This window comes from Lolium rigidum, chromosome 4 (genome assembly GCF_022539505.1).
Source record: "Lolium rigidum isolate FL_2022 chromosome 4, APGP_CSIRO_Lrig_0.1, whole genome shotgun sequence".
In the NCBI taxonomy this organism is placed as follows: domain Eukaryota; kingdom Viridiplantae; phylum Streptophyta; class Magnoliopsida; order Poales; family Poaceae; genus Lolium; species Lolium rigidum.
In genome coordinates this window covers 41,023,279-41,040,062 of record NC_061511.1, presented here as the reverse complement: position 1 = coordinate 41,040,062, position 16,784 = coordinate 41,023,279, and the positions used below count along the sequence as shown (strand labels likewise).

Below are 16,784 nucleotides of genomic sequence, written 5' to 3'. Positions count from 1 at the left end.
ACGATGAGGTCCCTAATTACTTATTGCGTTGAACTTTTGAACTATTGGATTTTGCCTAGTATGTTGAGATATTTTTTTCTTCTAATTGACTCAAGTATAATGACTTCAAGCTTAGCATCTTATAGAAGCTACCCATCGAGCTACCTTTTGCACTAGTATAAATACATAACTCACCGTGGCAGCCCATCTCATCAACTCACACACATACACATACTTATTTCCTTGAGTTTGTAGGAAGGCATGGCCGAGATGAAGTACTCACCGAAGCAGCTAGTTGCAGTACTGTTCTTAGCTCTTGCGTCCACCATGATCGTCACTGCCCAGAACACGGTGCAGGATATGTTGGACGCGCACAACACGGTGCGCGCCAACGTCGGTGTGCCACCGGTGGTGTGGGATGACACGGTGGCGACGTACGCGGATGCGTTCGCGGAGAAACGCCGTGCCGACTGCCTTTTTGAATTCTCTCCACTAGGCCGCCCATACGGAGAGAATGTCTTCGTGGGAACCGGTTCCGAATGGAATTATGTGGACGCCCTGAACTGGTGGGTAGCGGAGAAGCAGTACTACGACCACGCCACCAACACCTGCTCCGCGCCTCCTGGTAAGTCGTGCGATGCATACAAGCAGGTGGTGTGGAGGGACACGACGGCCATAGGGTGCCAAGGTCTCGTCTGTGATGGCAACGCTGGCGTGTATGTCATATGCGACTACAGCCCGCCGGGCAACGTGGTGGGGCAGACTCCATATTAGACTACGCATGCATGTACCCTAGCAGCGTGGTGCAGTAATAAATAACTAAGGAACACTGATAGTGTTTGATCAGTGTTTGGCAGACTAAGAATTCACATAATTCTTAGTCGAATGATGGCACCCACGTTTGTGTTTGTGTGGTCCGAATCCCTCCTCCCTTTCACTCTTGTATCGTTATGAGCTTTGATTGTGTTTGTATTTTTCTATAACCTTTGGCTTGGTGTGTACGTGTTCCTATTTCAACTTGTTATTGTGATTGCATCTCAGATTGGACGTGGATGGGTTTCTAACTTAATTACTAGACATGGACAAAACCAAAAAAAGGTAGATGGATATAGCATTATATTTGAAAGAGTACGTTACTAATTAACCTCGCTTATAAACAAGACAAAAAATAACTAAAATCAAATATTAAACCAAATACCCCCTTCTTCCTGTAGTACAAGATAGGCTCTTCCCCTAGCACTACTTCCTCCGACTCGATCTTCCTGATCTTATAGCTCAGATATACACAATAGAAAAAGGGATATGAATTCCGTAGCAAATAGTAAACTAGGTAATAGGTTATGACCTTGTGCATGTATTAGAATGATTCGTGTGCGAGGATATCCCCATTGAAATGAGGGAGATATGACCTTCTGCATATATCAGTTTGTTAGAGGAGACACTCTGGACAGAGCCAACTCCGGGGCATCGACTACCGTCTCCTCTGCTGGTCGGCTATCTCCTGCTTCGGCGGTGGCAAGCGTGGAAGGCACTAGTAGGAAACGCTTACAAGTGGTGCACCATATCCTATTACCCGTGACGCATGACCATCTCCCACTGTTATCACGCTCCTAGTATTACCTTACCTGTGGCGCATAGGGTTAGTGCGCCACTAGCATGTGCACAGACCAATGGCACACGACAGGGTTGCGCCGTTGGTCTTTATTCTATACTTTTTCGGAAAAGGGATCTAGCCGGTTGGCCTGAGGCACGTGGTGAGCGAAAATTAAATTCTAATTCTAAAACGCGGGAGATTTCCAAAAAAAATTCATTCATTGAAAGATAATTTAAATAGAAAATACAGAAGGGAAAATAAATCATAGCTATTGCCGGCACGCTTCCTGCGCCGGCATCGACAGCGTTGCCGCCTACTCGTTGTCCTTGTACTGGATGAGGTCAAGCAGGATTGGCAGCATCCACGACCCCTGCTGCATCCACGCAGGGTACTTTGGTCATGTCGGTGGCCCTGCTGTGGTGGCAGCGGGCACTAGGACCATCTGCCACTCCCACATGGCCTGCAGCGTTAGTGGTGGAGGTGGCGGCAGGGACACGGACGAATACATCTAGCTCCTCCCAGACCCATTTGGGCTCCTCCGCCTTCAAACCCTCGATGGCCCGCGTGATGGACGTGGCCTCGCCATAGTTTTCTGACACGAGCACCTCTGCTTCACTGGCGGGATGTGCACCCTCGTCGTCATCACCATCTTCCGCCTCCTCGTTGTCAGTGGCCCTGCGAGGTCATCGTAGTCCTCACCAGGAAGTAAGTCGTGCATCTCTGTGGTTGCACTATTTTTTACACCATATATTTTGGAGCTTTTCTTAAAACAACTATACCCCTATATCAAGAAACGAAGGGAGTATATTTTAATATTTAATTAATGAAATGAAGTACTAAAAATTTATTTAAAGATAAGGATATCCCAAATGGGCCACCAAATAGCAGCGCATGAAGGGTGCCAGCCAAGCATCCAAGGGAAAGGGTAGGCCGGTGGCCCAAGGTGGGCCGGCCAACCCAAAACACCAACCAAGGAGAAGTGGTAGCATCAAATGTCATGAAGAAGTATGCAGTTATTGATCAATGTGCTTATTTATTTCTTTGAAGTAGGTAGGTAGGATAGTAGGAGAAGCCATGGCCTGGTTAAGCTAGAGATTGGGGGAAATGACCGTACCATCATTTCTTATTACCATCAAGATTTGGACGCTTAGATTTTCTCTTGTCATTTTTCTGCACGGACTGTTTATGAAATTTAAGGGAAGCCAAATCATGTATAGTGTGGAGTACAACTTTTTTTCTTCGATAAAGGATGCTTTATTACTCGATGCTTCAAGAATTACACCCAGCATCTGCATAGCTAAGATGCACACATCCGTTTAAGAATCCAATATCCAAACAAAAGGTTTACAAAAAGAAATAAAAGGAAAAAAGCCAACTAGTCTACAACTTCATTTGCTTCTATCATACGGCTATGCATCCACCCATGTTATGAAATAAACTCTTTGAACGTATTATCCAACTGTGTAGACACCTCCATAAAAAGAACTCGGTCCTCGAAGCGTTGAAGCGGCGACCATGAAAGGAGCATAGCGGTACATGATACGTCTCCAACGTATCTATAATTTCTGATGTTCCATGCTTGTTTTATGACAATACCTACATGTTTTGTTCACACTTTATGATGATTTTATGCGTTTTCCGGAACTAACCTATTGACGAGATGCCGAAGTGCCAGTTGCTGTTTTCTGCTATTTTTGGTTTCAGAAATCCTACAAAGGAAATATTCTCGGAATCGGACGAAATCAACGCCCAACATATTATTTTTCCCGGAACCTTCCAGAAAGTCAGAGAGGGACCAGAGGGGTGCCCTGGGGGCCCCACAAGTGTGGGCGGCGCGGCCCAAGGGGGGGCGCGCCCCCCTAGTGTGAGGAGGCCCCGTGGCTCCTCCGACTCCGCCTCTTCGCCTATAAGAAGCCTCATGACCTAAAACATCGACACAGATTGATGAAACTCCAGAAAACCTTCCAGAGCCGCCGCCATCGCGAAACTCCAATTCGGGGGAACAGAAGTCTCTATTCCGGCACCCTGCCGGGACGGGGAATTGCCCCCGGAAGCCATCTCCACCGCCATCTTCACCGCCATCGCTGTCTCCATGATGAGGAGGGAGTAGTTCTCCCCCTGGGCTGAGGGCTCTACCGTAGCTATGTGGTTCATCTCTCTCTTTGTGATCTAGTTGAATATCATCTATGTGCTACTCTAGTGATGTTATTAAAGTAGTCTATTCCTCCTCCATGATGTAATGTTGACAGTGTGTGCATCATGTAGTACTTGGTATAAGCTATGATTGTGATCTCTTGTAGATTATGAAGTAACTATTACTATGATAGTATTGATGCGATCTATTCCCCCTTTCATAGTCTGTCGGTGATGGTGTGCATGCTATGTTAGTACTCGGTATAATTGCAATGGTCTATCATGCACTCTAAGGTTATTTAAATATGAACATCGAATGTTGTGGAGCTTGTTAACTCCGGCATTGAGGTGCTCTTGTAGCCCTACACAATTAATGGTGTTTCATCCAACAAGAGAGTGTAGAGTGGTTTTATTATGTGATCAATGTTGAGAGTGTCCACTAGTGAAAGTATGATCCCTAGGCCTTGTTTCCAAACATCGAATCTCCGTTTATTTACTCGTTACAGTTGCATGTTTACTCGCTGCCATATTTTATTCAGATTGCTATTACGACTCATATACATCCATACCACTTGTATTTTACTATATCTTCGCCGAACTAGTGCACCTATACATCTGACAAGTGTATTAGGTGTGTTGGGGACACAAGAGACTTCTTGTATCGTGATTGCAGGGTTGCTTGAGAGGCATATCTTTGACCTCTTCCTCCCTGAGTTCGATAAACTTTGGGTGATCCACTTAAGGGAAACATGCTGCTGTTCTACAAACCTCTGCTCTTGGAGGCCCAACACTGTCTACAGGAAAAGGAGTGTGCGTAGACATCAAGCTATTTTCTGGCGCCGTTGCCGGGGAGGTAAGGTAAAAGGTATTCACATCCTCCGACTACTAAGCTATTTCTTAGCACTGTTGCCGGTATGTGAGTGCTCGAAGCTATTTCCTTTAGATCCTGTAATTGCATCTTTTTGTTTCCTGTTTACACTAGTTAGGCATAATGGAAAACAACTATGAGCTTTTTAATCTTTTTCCTGAGTTAAGACATGAATTATTTGATGCAAAAATTAAAAAATCTATGGAACCTTATTTGCATGCTAGTAGCAATGTTATTAGTATGAACGCAATTACTGCTAATACTATGGAGAAGTCTAAGCTTGGGGAAGCTATTTTTATGATCTTTTTAGCTTCCCATCTTTAGGGGAGAAAATTTGCTCTGATAATACTTTATCTCCCATATGCGATAACTGTAATGATGCTTGTGATATTTTAAATCCACCTACTGAAAGTACTTCTTTCAAGATACCCATGAAAATTATTGAACGTGTTATGGATAACCGTTATGAAAGGGATGGAACTATCCATCCCGGAGATCATTTACTGTTTTTGCATGAATTATGCGGGTTATTCAAGTGTGCAGGTATCTCTATGGATGAAGTGAGGAAGAAACTATTCTCTATTTCGCTGTCTGGTAAAGCGGCACATTGGTATAAATTGATGAAGAATAGTCATTCTCTTGGTTGGGAGGAAATTATATCTCTCTTTTATTCTAAATTTTATCCTCCTCATGAAGTGCATATTGATAGGAATTACATTTATAACTTTTATCCTCGTGATGGAGAGAGTATTTCCCAAGCATGGGGGAGATTGAAGTCACTAATGCTCAATGTCCCATTCATGAGCTCCCCCGTAATGTTATTATTAATAATTTTTATGCAAGGCTTTCAGGACATCACAAGGACTATCTAGATGCCTGTCTGGAGGGATCTTTCACAAGCAAGGAGGTTGAAGCTAGATGGGATGTTCTTGATCGGATTCAGGAGAATACTGAAGATTGGGAGAACGACAAAGGTAGAGAGTCAGGTATAAATTATGATTATGAATGCATTGAAACTTTTATGGATACTGGTAAATTTCGAAATATGAGTGCTACTTATGGTCTTGACTCTCAAGTTGTTGCAAATCTTTATAAAGCTTTTGCCTCTCATTTTGAATTGCCTAGGAAGAATTTTGATAAGTATCATGAACCCTTTAAAGATGCTTGCATGAAAAATGAAATTGTTATTAATGATTGCAATAAACATGCCCAAACTTCTGAAAATGCTATTTCTTATAAGCATGTTAATTTTTGTGGGATGCATAGACCCTGTGGAATTAATCAAATCGAAGATGAATATTGTATCCATCATATGAATGAAAAAACTAGAAAGTGGTCTAGGGCTCTAGATGATCTTGGTAAAAAAGTTTGTGCCATCTATCCTTTTATTTGTGAACTTTGTCATAGAGTGGGTCATTTTAATTTTCAATGCTCCTCCAATAATAATTCGAACCCCATGAGTGCTGCAAATTTGTATTGTGATGATGAAATTACTCCTAATCAGCATGATGAACTTACTTTATTTTTGTGGTGTGAAGAGTTATCAAGAAAAATCTCTTTGTTACATATGAGTGATCTTGATATTGATGATGTCATGCATGGGTGTTTTTCTTATTGCATTGATAATTGCCGTACAAATACTTACATACAAAATATTTTAGAAGATGACACTTTGCCAAAATATGACAGGACCGCTGTGTGTTTTGAACTTATTAATGAAAAGGGGGAATCCTCCCAAGTTTCTTCTATTGTTTCTGGAAAAAAATCAGGTTATGTGGAGAAGCCTCCCTTCAAGCCTCTTCCTCCTAAAGAAGGGAACGAGGAGAAGGAAGAGAAGAAGAAGAAGAAGAAGGGAACGAAGAAGAAGAAGAAGAAGAAGAAGAAGAAGGGGAATAAAGAGAAAGAGGTAACGGCATATCCCCGCGTGTATGAGATAACGATAGGTAACCGTAAGTATGTTGCTCCTAATGATTATTATGATAATGAATCTGAGTACAATGATCTTCCTATGCCCTTTACATACATTAGTGATCATGATTTGAAAGAGCACACTACTTTTGATATTAAAAATCTTGGGGAAACTAACTCTGAAAATGATGATGTTAATAATTGCCATAATATCAGTACTATCCATGCTTCCTCCCATAATGATATAGAAATCTCTAAGCTTGGGGATGAGGTGTTTGAAAATCCTTTTGCTACCGATCATTATATGTTTGATACATCTCCTTCTAGTAACAATGATGGTATAGTCACAGATGAACATACTGTGAAAGATAACTATTCTATTTCTTATGATGACACTATGCCTCCGACCTTTGATGATTATTATAAAGGATGCTATGATATAGGTTATAACTACCCTTATGAAACTTGTCATAGTTATGATTGGATTGCCAAAAACAATTCCCTTAGTATGCAACTTGTTTACCATGTTCAAATTCTTGATAATAATCCTGCTCCAATTACTATTAATGAGAAGAACTCTTCTTATGCCAAAATTAATGATTCTTTTATGCATATGAACCATGATAAGAATGTTTTAAGGGATGGTTATATTGTGGATTTCATCAATGATGCTACTGAAAGTTATTATGAGAGAGGAAAACGTGGTTATATGCATCTTAATAATATTAAGTTTCCCCTCTTTATGTTGAGAATTTTGAAGTTACTCTTGTTTTATCTCCCTATGCTTGTCACTTTTTTCTTCATGAATTCATTTGTGTACAAGATTCCTATGCATAGGAAGTGGGTTAGACTTAAAAGTGTTTCTTATTTGCTTTCGATGCTCTCTTTTGCTTCAACTCTTATTTCTTGCGAGTGCATCATTGAAATTACTGAGCCCATCTTAAGAGGCTATAAAGAAAGCACTTCTTGGGAGATAACCCATGTCTTTATTTTGTTACAGTAATTTTGTTTTATATTTGAGTCTTAGAAGTTGTTACTACTGTAGCAACCTCTCCTTATCTTTATTTTATTGCATTGTTGTGCCAAGTGAAGTCTCTAATAGAAGGTTGATATTAGATTTGGATTTCTGCGCAGAAACAGATTTCTTGCTGTCACGAATTTGGGCAGTGTTCTCTGTAGGTAACTCAGAAAAATCTGCCAATTTACGTGCGTGATCCTCAGATATGTACGCAACTTTCATTAGTTTTGAGTTTTCTCATATGAGCAAGTCTGGTGCCTATAAAAAATTCGCTTTACGGACTGTTCTGTTTTGACAGATTCTGCCTTTTATTTCACATTGCCTCTTTTGCTGTGTTGAATGGATTTTTGTTACATTAACTTCTAGTAGCTTTGAGCAATGTCTAGAAGTGTTAAGAATGATTGTGTCACCTCTGAACATGTTAATTTTTGATTATGCACTAACCCTCTAATGAGTTTGTTTTGAGTTTGGTGTGGAGGAAGTTTTCAAGGGTCAAGAGAGGAGGATGATATATGATTAAGAAGAGTGAAAAGTCTAAGCTTGGGGATGCCCCCGTGGTTCATCCCTGCATATTTTAAGAAGACTCAAGCGTCTAAGCTTGGGGATGCCCAAGGCATCCCCTTCTTCATCAATTTATCAGGTTTCTTCTATTGAAACTATATTTTTATTCCGTCACATCTTATGTGCTTTACTTGGAGCGTCTTTATGTTTTTATTTTTGTTTTGTTTGAATAAAATTGTATCCTAGCATTCATTGTGTGGGAGAGAGACACGCTCCGCTGTTGCATATGAACACATATGTTCTTAGCTTTATTCTTAATGTTCATGGCGAATGTTGAAACTGCTTCGTTAATTGTTATATGGTTGGAAACAGGAAATGCTACATGTGGTAATTGGTATAATGTTTTGAATAATTTGATACTTGGCAATTGTTGTGCTCATGTTTAAGCTCTTGCATCATATACTCTGCACCTATTAGTGAAGAAATACTTTAGAGCTTGTTAAAATTTGGTTTGCATGATTGGTCTCTCTGAGTCTAGATATTTTCTGGTGAGGGTTTGAACAACAAGGAAGACAGTGTAGAGTCTTATAATGCTTGCAATATGTTCTTATGTAAGTTTTGCTGTATCGGTTCATACTTGTGTTTGCTTCAAATAACCTTGCTAGCCTAAGCCTTGTATTGAGATGGATTACTTCTCGTGCATCCAAAATCCTTGAGCCAAAAACTATGCCATTTGTGTCCACCATGCCAACCTACTACATGGTATTTCTCCGCCATTCCAAAGTAAATTGCTTGAGTGCTACCTTTAAAATTCCATTCTTTGTCTTTGCAATATATAGCTCATGGGACAAATAGCTTAAAAACTATTGTGGTATTGAATATGTACTTATGTGTTTTATCTCTTATAAGTTTCTTGTTGAGCGATAACCATGTTCCTGGGGACGCCATCAATTATTTCTTTGTTGAATATCATGTGAGTTGCTATGCATGTTCGTCTTGTCTGAAGTAAGGGTGATTTATCATGATCAAATGGTTTGAGTATGCATATTGTTAGAGAAGAACATTGGGCCGCTAACTAAATCCATGATCCATGGTGGAAGTTTCAGTTTGGACAACAAACCTCAATCTCTTATGAGAATATTATCTGTTGTTGAATGCTTATGCATTAAAGAGGAGTCCATTATCTGTTGTCTATGTTGTCCCGGTATGGATGTCTAAGTTGAGAATAATCAAAAGCGAGAAATCCAATGCGAGCTTTCTCCTTAGACCTTTGTACAGGCGGCATAGAGGTACCCCTTTGTGACACTTGGTTAAAACATATGTTATGCAATGATAATCCATGTAAATCCAATCTAATTAGGACAAGGTGCGGGCACTATTGGTAATCTATGCATGAGGCTTGCAACTTGTAGGATATATTATACATAACACATATGCTTTATTACTACCGTTGACAAAATTGTTTCTATGTTTTCAAAATAAAAGCTCTAGCACAAATATAGCAATCCATGCTTCCCTCTTCGAAGGGCCATTCTTCTACTTTTACGTTGAGTCAGTTTACCTACTTCTTTCTATCTTAGAGGCAAACACTTGTGTCAACTGTGCATTGATTCCTACATACTTGCATATTTGCATTCATCATATTACTCTGTATTGACAACTATCCATGAGATATACATGTTACAAGTTGAAAGCAACTGCTGAAACTTAAATCTTCCTTTGTGTTGCTTCAATGCCTTTACTTTAAATTTATTGCTTTATGAGTTAACTCTTATGCAAGACTTATTGATGCTTGTCTTGAAAGTACTATTCATGAAAAGTCTTTGCTATATGATTCAGTTGTTTAATCATTGTCTTTACCATTGCTTTGAATCGCTGCATTCATCGCATATGCTTTACAATAGTATGATCAAGATTATGTTGGTAGCATGTCACTTCAGAAATTATTCTTTTATCGTTTACCTACTCGAGGACGAGTAGGAACTAAGCTTGGGGATGCTGATACGTCTCCAACGTATCTATAATTTCTGATGTTCCATGCTTGTTTTATGACAATACCTACATGTTTTGTTCACACTTTATGATGATTTTATGCGTTTTCCGGAACTAACCTATTGACGAGATGCCGAAGTGCCAGTTGTTGTTTTCTGCTGTTTTTGGTTTCAGAAATCCTACAGAGGAAATATTCTCGAAATCGGACGAAATCAACGCCCAACATCTTATTTTTCCCGGAACCTTCCAGAAAGTCAGAGAGGGACTAGAGGGGTGCCCTGGGGGCCCCACACGTGTGGGCGGCGCGGCCCAAGGGGGGGCGCGCCCCCCTAGTGTGAGGAGGCCCCGTGGCTCCTCCGACTCCGCCTCTTCGCCTATAAGAAGCCTCATGACCTAAAACATCGACACAGATTGACGAAACTCCAGAAAACCTTCCAGAGCCGCCGCCATCGCGAAACTCCAATTCGGGGGAACAGAAGTCTCTGTTCCGGCACCCTGCCGGGACGGGGAATTGCCCCCGGAAGCCATCTCCACCGCCATCTTCACCGCCATCGCTGTCTCCATGATGAGGAGGGAGTAGTTCTCCCCCGGGGCTGAGGGCTCTACCGTAGCTATGTGGTTCATCTCTCTCTTTGTGATCTAGTTGAATATCATCTATGTGCTACTCTAGTGATGTTATTAAAGTAGTCTATTCCTCCTCCACGATGTAATGTTGACAGTGTGTGCATCATGTAGTACTTGGTATAAGCTATGATTGTGATCTCTTGTAGATTATGAAGTTAACTGTTACTATGATAGTATTGATGCGATCTATTCCCCCTTTCATAGTCTGTCGGTGACGGTGTGCATGCTATGTTAGTACTCGGTATAATTGCAATGGTCTATCATGCACTCTAAGGTTATTTAAATATGAACATCGAATGTTGTGGAGCTTGTTAACTCCGGCATTGAGGTGCTCTTGTAGCCCTACACAATTAATGGTGTTTGTCATCCAACAAGAGAGTGTAGAGTGGTTTTATTATGTGATCAATGTTGACAGTGTCCACTAGTGAAAGTATGATCCCTAGGCCTTGTTTCCAAACATCGAATCTCCGTTTATTTACTGTTTTGTTGCATGTTTACTCGCTGCCATATTTTATTCAGATTGCTATTACCACTCATATACATCCATACCACTTGTATTTTACTATCTCTTCGCCGAACTAGTGCACCTATACATCTGACAAGTGTATTAGGTGTGTTGGGGACACAAGAGACTTCTTGTATCGTGATTGCAGGGTTGCTTGAGAGGGATATCTTTGACCTCTTCCTCCCTGAGTTCGATAAACCTTGGGTGATCCACTTAAGGGAAACTTGCTGCTGTTCTACAAACCTCTGCTCTTGGAGGCCCAACACTGTCTACAGGAAAAGGAGTGTGCGTAGACATTAGTACACCTATAGATAACTTCCATAATATAAGAATTTTTGTCATTAAAAACCTTATCATTTCAACATAGCCCAAGCAACCATACAACTGCAATCGCTCCCACTCGGATAAACGTGTTATACCTGGAATCCACCCCATTTAGCCAATTGCCAAAAATATTAGCAATACTACAGGGTGGGTATATGGTAGAACCTATCTGAATGATTGACCATATAGATCTATCAACCCGACAATTGAAGAAAAGATGTTTTATTATCTCTTCTTCGTGATAGAAGACACATTTCTTACAACCCCGCCAGCTGCGTTTTTCAAGGTTATCTTTAGTAAGAATCACACCTCGACGAAGATACCATGCAAAGACCATTGTTTTCAGAGGTATCTTCATCTTCCAGATGGATTTGTTATTTACAACCGGTTGAGTAGGAATTCAAAGAGCTTTGTACATAGAGCCTACCTAGAATACACCATTCTTGGTAAGACTCCACCGTAATTCATTGAACCCCGGAGCCAAATGTATTGAATCTAATCGTAGAAGCAGTTCATTCCAAGAATCTAGTCGAGGGCCAATAATGTCACGTCTGAACGTTACCGAGGGGGGAGAAGATTCCATCACCTTGTGTAAGGTGCCCCCCTTGTAACGAACAATATTGTACAAGGCTGGATACTATTCAGAAGACTGGTTGTTCCCAACCATCGATTCTTCTAGAACCGTATCTCCGGCCCATTCCTAATAGAGAAGGTAACAAATGGGAAAAACTGCTTTTTTGTTACCATAATACCAGCCTAGAATTGCGAGTCACCCGGTTTCGAAATAACATGGAAGATCGCCTTTGAGCCTACATACTTTTCCGTAGTAACTGTTGCCATACACCATCCTCCGTTAATAACCTGGCCAACCATTTTTCTAGCAAGGCCATGTTTTAACTTCAAGATCATGAACGCCAAGTCCACCTTGATCTTTTGGACGGCATACAACACTCCATTCACTACTGGAAAATAGGTCTTCTGTGGCGCACTAAAAAGAAGTTATGTGGCGCATATCTCTCTCACCGCAGTTGTCACGCGACTAGTATTTAAATTCTATGGCGCATATCTACATGTGCCACAGAATTCCGAGAATTATGTGGCACATACTAGACCATGCGGCATAGAAGGTCAACAGATTCTGTGGCGCATATGTGGAAATGCACCACAGAAGGTCAACAGATTCTTTGGCGCATATGCGGAAATGCGCCATGCGAACTTTGCACCCGATTCTGTGGCGCATATCTGTTGATGCACCACGGATTTTTTCCCGATTTTGTGGTGCATATTCTCATATGCGCCCCATTATTGTTTTTTTTTGGATTTTTGAAAATTTTCCATTTTTGCAGTATATCCAGGCATTATACATGGAATATACAGGATATATACATAGCATATCCAGAAATAACATGAATACTCACAAATGACATGATACACGCAAATCTTCATCATTACATCATTTAGATCCAAATTATTACACAAGTACATTAGAAATGTTCATGGATCGTTGCATACATGTCTTAGTCACCGGTCACCTAGACTAAAGTGAAGTAGAGTACAACCACGGTGGCGCTGAGTAAGAGGGGGACCAAGAACTTCAGCCGGGTCGTCTTCTTTCACGCGTGTCTCCTCCACTGTGCTACCACCTCCTCTCTAGTCGCGTATCCCTTGTAGTTGTTCCCGCTGAACTTATGCACTTGTTCGAGATAGTCTTGCCACTCCTCGTAGACACCTGGTACCCGACCCTTGTACACAACGTACGTCGGCATCTCTATTGACAAGGCATATTAGTATATCATATTAGTACATATCATGCATATATGTTGATAAATATTAGAGCAAGCATTCGTAATTGAACAGGACACCCGTATATAGTAAAGTTGAAGACAACAACAACGATCGTTTATAGCTAGGTAAGTTAAGTTTGTGACGCACACACACAAGATGACGTCCATCGATACACACAAACCGATTAAGATAGTACTTAGAGTTTATGACCCACACGCACTAAATCAAGGAGCAGTGGCCTCGCAGGGCTCCGGGAAAGCCTTGTACAAATCTTTTGTATTCCACGTCCTACGGTCACCCTGCGCTTTGAGACGATCTTCGATGTCCCTCTTATATAATGCTCTACCCTGGTGTAAGAGCCCTCCCCCTGCGATGACTTCTTCAAGGATAATCTGTGATAACTTGACCTGGGTAGCATGGAAGTCTTCTCTGAGGACATCATCGTTGATCCGCGTCAACTTTTCGGCCCATCCTCAGAGAGAAGATGGCAGCAATAAGTTCTGGCGATACCGAACAAACCCTTTTAGGTGATGCATGATGTAGAAGGCCTCCAGAGTGCTGTCAGTCGGGGCGTGTGCACCAACGACATCCTCGAGAAGTTCCGCCACGGGAGATTTCCCAACCCTTTCCTCCATCCATGGGGATTAAACTCTCCCTACCTTCTAGCTAGGTTGGCTTGTTGAGCTGCTTGCCATGGCTTATCAATGGTCCTTTTATAAGCACGGCGCCGCTTCTACTTTGTCTTGTTCCTACGACATGGCGTCGTGCGCTACATGCTTTATCTCATAGAGCAGTGCGTCCACCCACGCGTCCTTATCCTGCCGATAGCTTTAGTCTCTGTTGCTCCCACCAGCCGGGACTAAAGGATGCCCACATGTCCTTATCCCACCGACAGTTTTGTTAGATGACACAAAAACCACCTTTAGTCCCGGTTGTACCCACCAGTCGGGACTAATGGTTGCCCACACATCCTTATCACCCTCATCATCATCATCGGCGTCAGCCAAGATGAAGCCACCAGATAAGCCTCCCCCAGATTAAGCCCCCCCATCTTTTGTCCTGGTTTGGGCCCCCACCCGGGATGAAAGTTTCTTGCGTTCCCGCCTATTTTCTTCCAGCGCTTTCCAACGCTTCCCGCCTCCGTCTTCCCGCTATTTTTCACTATATATATGTAGGCTTGGCCTCCATTTCCATATCACATCTAGACTCATATCTTCAAACCTCCTCACTCTCTCCCATGGCTTCCATCGTATCTCTAACCCCCAGGAGGCGGAGGCGCTTTGCGCCTCGAACTACCCCTACCCGCCGGCTACCACGTCCCCACCGGCTGGTTGCTGATCGTCGGAGGCGTACCGATCCCTCCTGTCAGTCTAGGTGTGGTGCGCCAGATGGCCATCACGAACCACTACTACTTCGAGCTCACGCTAGAGCAGCGTAGGAATCGCCAGTGGCATCCCGACTTGGGATGGCTTCTTTATCAATCGGCGTGAGAGTGCGCTTACCAGGCACGAGGAGGATGGCCCGCCTCGTTCGAACTTCAACGAGGCCGGCCGTCAGCTGTGGTGGCGCGGCCGGACTCTCCAGAGTGTCATGGCCTACTGATACGTCTCAAACGTATCTATAATTTCTTATGTTCCATGCTACTTTTATGATGATACTCACATGTTTTATACACATTATATGTCATTATTATGCATTTTCCGGCACTAACCTATTAACGAGGTGCCGAAGAGCCGATTGTCGTTTTCTGCTGTTTTTGGTTTCAGAAATCCTAGTAAGGAAATATTCTCGGAATTGGACGAAATCAACGCCCAGGGTCCTATTTTTCCACGAAGCTTCCAGAAGACCGAGGGAGAAACGAAGTGGGGCCACGGGGCGCCGCCACACTAGGGCGGCGCGGCCCAAGTGCTGGCCGCGCGGCCCTATTGTGTGGGGCCCCCGTGAGGCCCCCTGACCTACCCTTCCGCCTACTTAAGCCTTCGTCGATAATAGTTCCAGTACCGAGAGCCACGATACGGAAAACCTTCCAGAGACGCCGCCGCCGCCAATCCCATCTCGGGGGATTCAGGAGATCGCCTACGGCACCCTGCCGGAGAGGGGAATCATCTCCCGGAGGACTCTACACCGCCATGGTCGCCTCCGGATTGATGTGTGAGTAGTTCACCCCTGGACTATGGGTCCATAGCAGTAGCTAGATGGTCGTCTTCTCCTAATTGTGCTATCATTGTTGGATCTTGTGAGCTACCTAACATGATCAAGATCATCTATCTGTAATGCTACATGTTGCGTTTGTTGGGATCCGATGAATATGGAATACTATGCTATGTTGATTATCAATCTATCATCTATATGTTGTTTATGATCTTGCATGCTCTCCGTTGCTAGTAGATGCTCTGGCCAAGTCATTGCTTGTAACTCCAAGAGGGAGTAATTATGCTCGATAGTGGGTTCATGCCTCCATTAAATCTGGGGGAGTGACAGCAACCTCTAAGGTTGTGGATGTGCTGTTGCCACTAGGGATAAAACATCAATGCTATATCTAAGGATGTATTTGTTGATTACATTACGCACCATACTTAATGCAATTGTCTCGTTGTTTGCAACTTAATACTTGGAAGGGTTCGGATGATAACCTGAAGGTGGACTTTTTAGGCATAGATGCATGCTGGATAGCGGTCTATGTACTTTGTCGTAATGCCCAATTAAATCTCACACTACTCATCATAACATGTATGTGCATTATTATGCTATCTTTATTTGTCAATTGCCCAACTGTAATTTGTTCACCCAACATGTTGTTTATCTTATGGGAGAGACACCACTAGTGAACTGTGGACCCCGGTCCATTCTTTTACATCGAATACAATCTACTGCAATACTTGTTCTACTCGTTCTCTCGCAAACAATCATCATCCACACTATACATCTAATCCTTTGTTACAGCAAGCCGGTGAGATTGACAACCTCACTGTCACGTTGGGGCAAAGTAATTTGGTTGTGTTGTGCAGGTTCCACGTTGGCGCCGGAATCCCTGGTGTTGCGCCGCACTACACTCCGCCTCCATCAACCTTCAACGTGCTTCTTGACTCCTACTGGTTCGATAAACCTTGGTTTCTTACTGAGGGAAACTTGTTGCTGTACGCATCACACCTTCCACTTGGGGTTCCCAACGGGCGTGTGCTTTACGCGTCATCACCTACCGTGGCCCCCGCCTGCGCTACCCTTAGTCCCAGCCCACGCACTCTCACCTGCCGAGGTTCGACTACCGTGACCCCGATGCCAGTGATGACGACGTCGGTGACTACGATGATTACAGTGGCGACGTGTATAGGGTTAGGAACGAGTATGACTGAATCACTCCAATATTCGAATCTGGCCATGTATCTTAATTTTCAGTTGACCTATGTACTTTAATTCCAGTTCAATCGTAATAAAATTTTCAGTTGCCCATTATTTCCTGCCCTTTTCCTCCCGCGCATCGTCATGGCGGGAAACTTTCCCGCGTGGACGGCATCCTGGCGGGAGTCCCATCAAGACAAATTAGGGTTCACGT

The 16,784-nt window shown here is 42.8% G+C and overlaps 1 protein-coding gene across 1 annotated transcript; it reads left to right on the top strand.

The window, feature by feature from the left end:
• Positions 1–249: 249 nt before the first annotated feature.
• On the top strand, positions 250–753 carry LOC124705682 (pathogenesis-related protein PRB1-3-like). Its single transcript, XM_047237385.1, has one exon. It carries the CDS (start codon positions 250–252, stop codon positions 751–753), a length of 504 nt encoding a protein of 167 aa, XP_047093341.1.
• Positions 754–16,784: the final 16,031 nt, after the last annotated feature.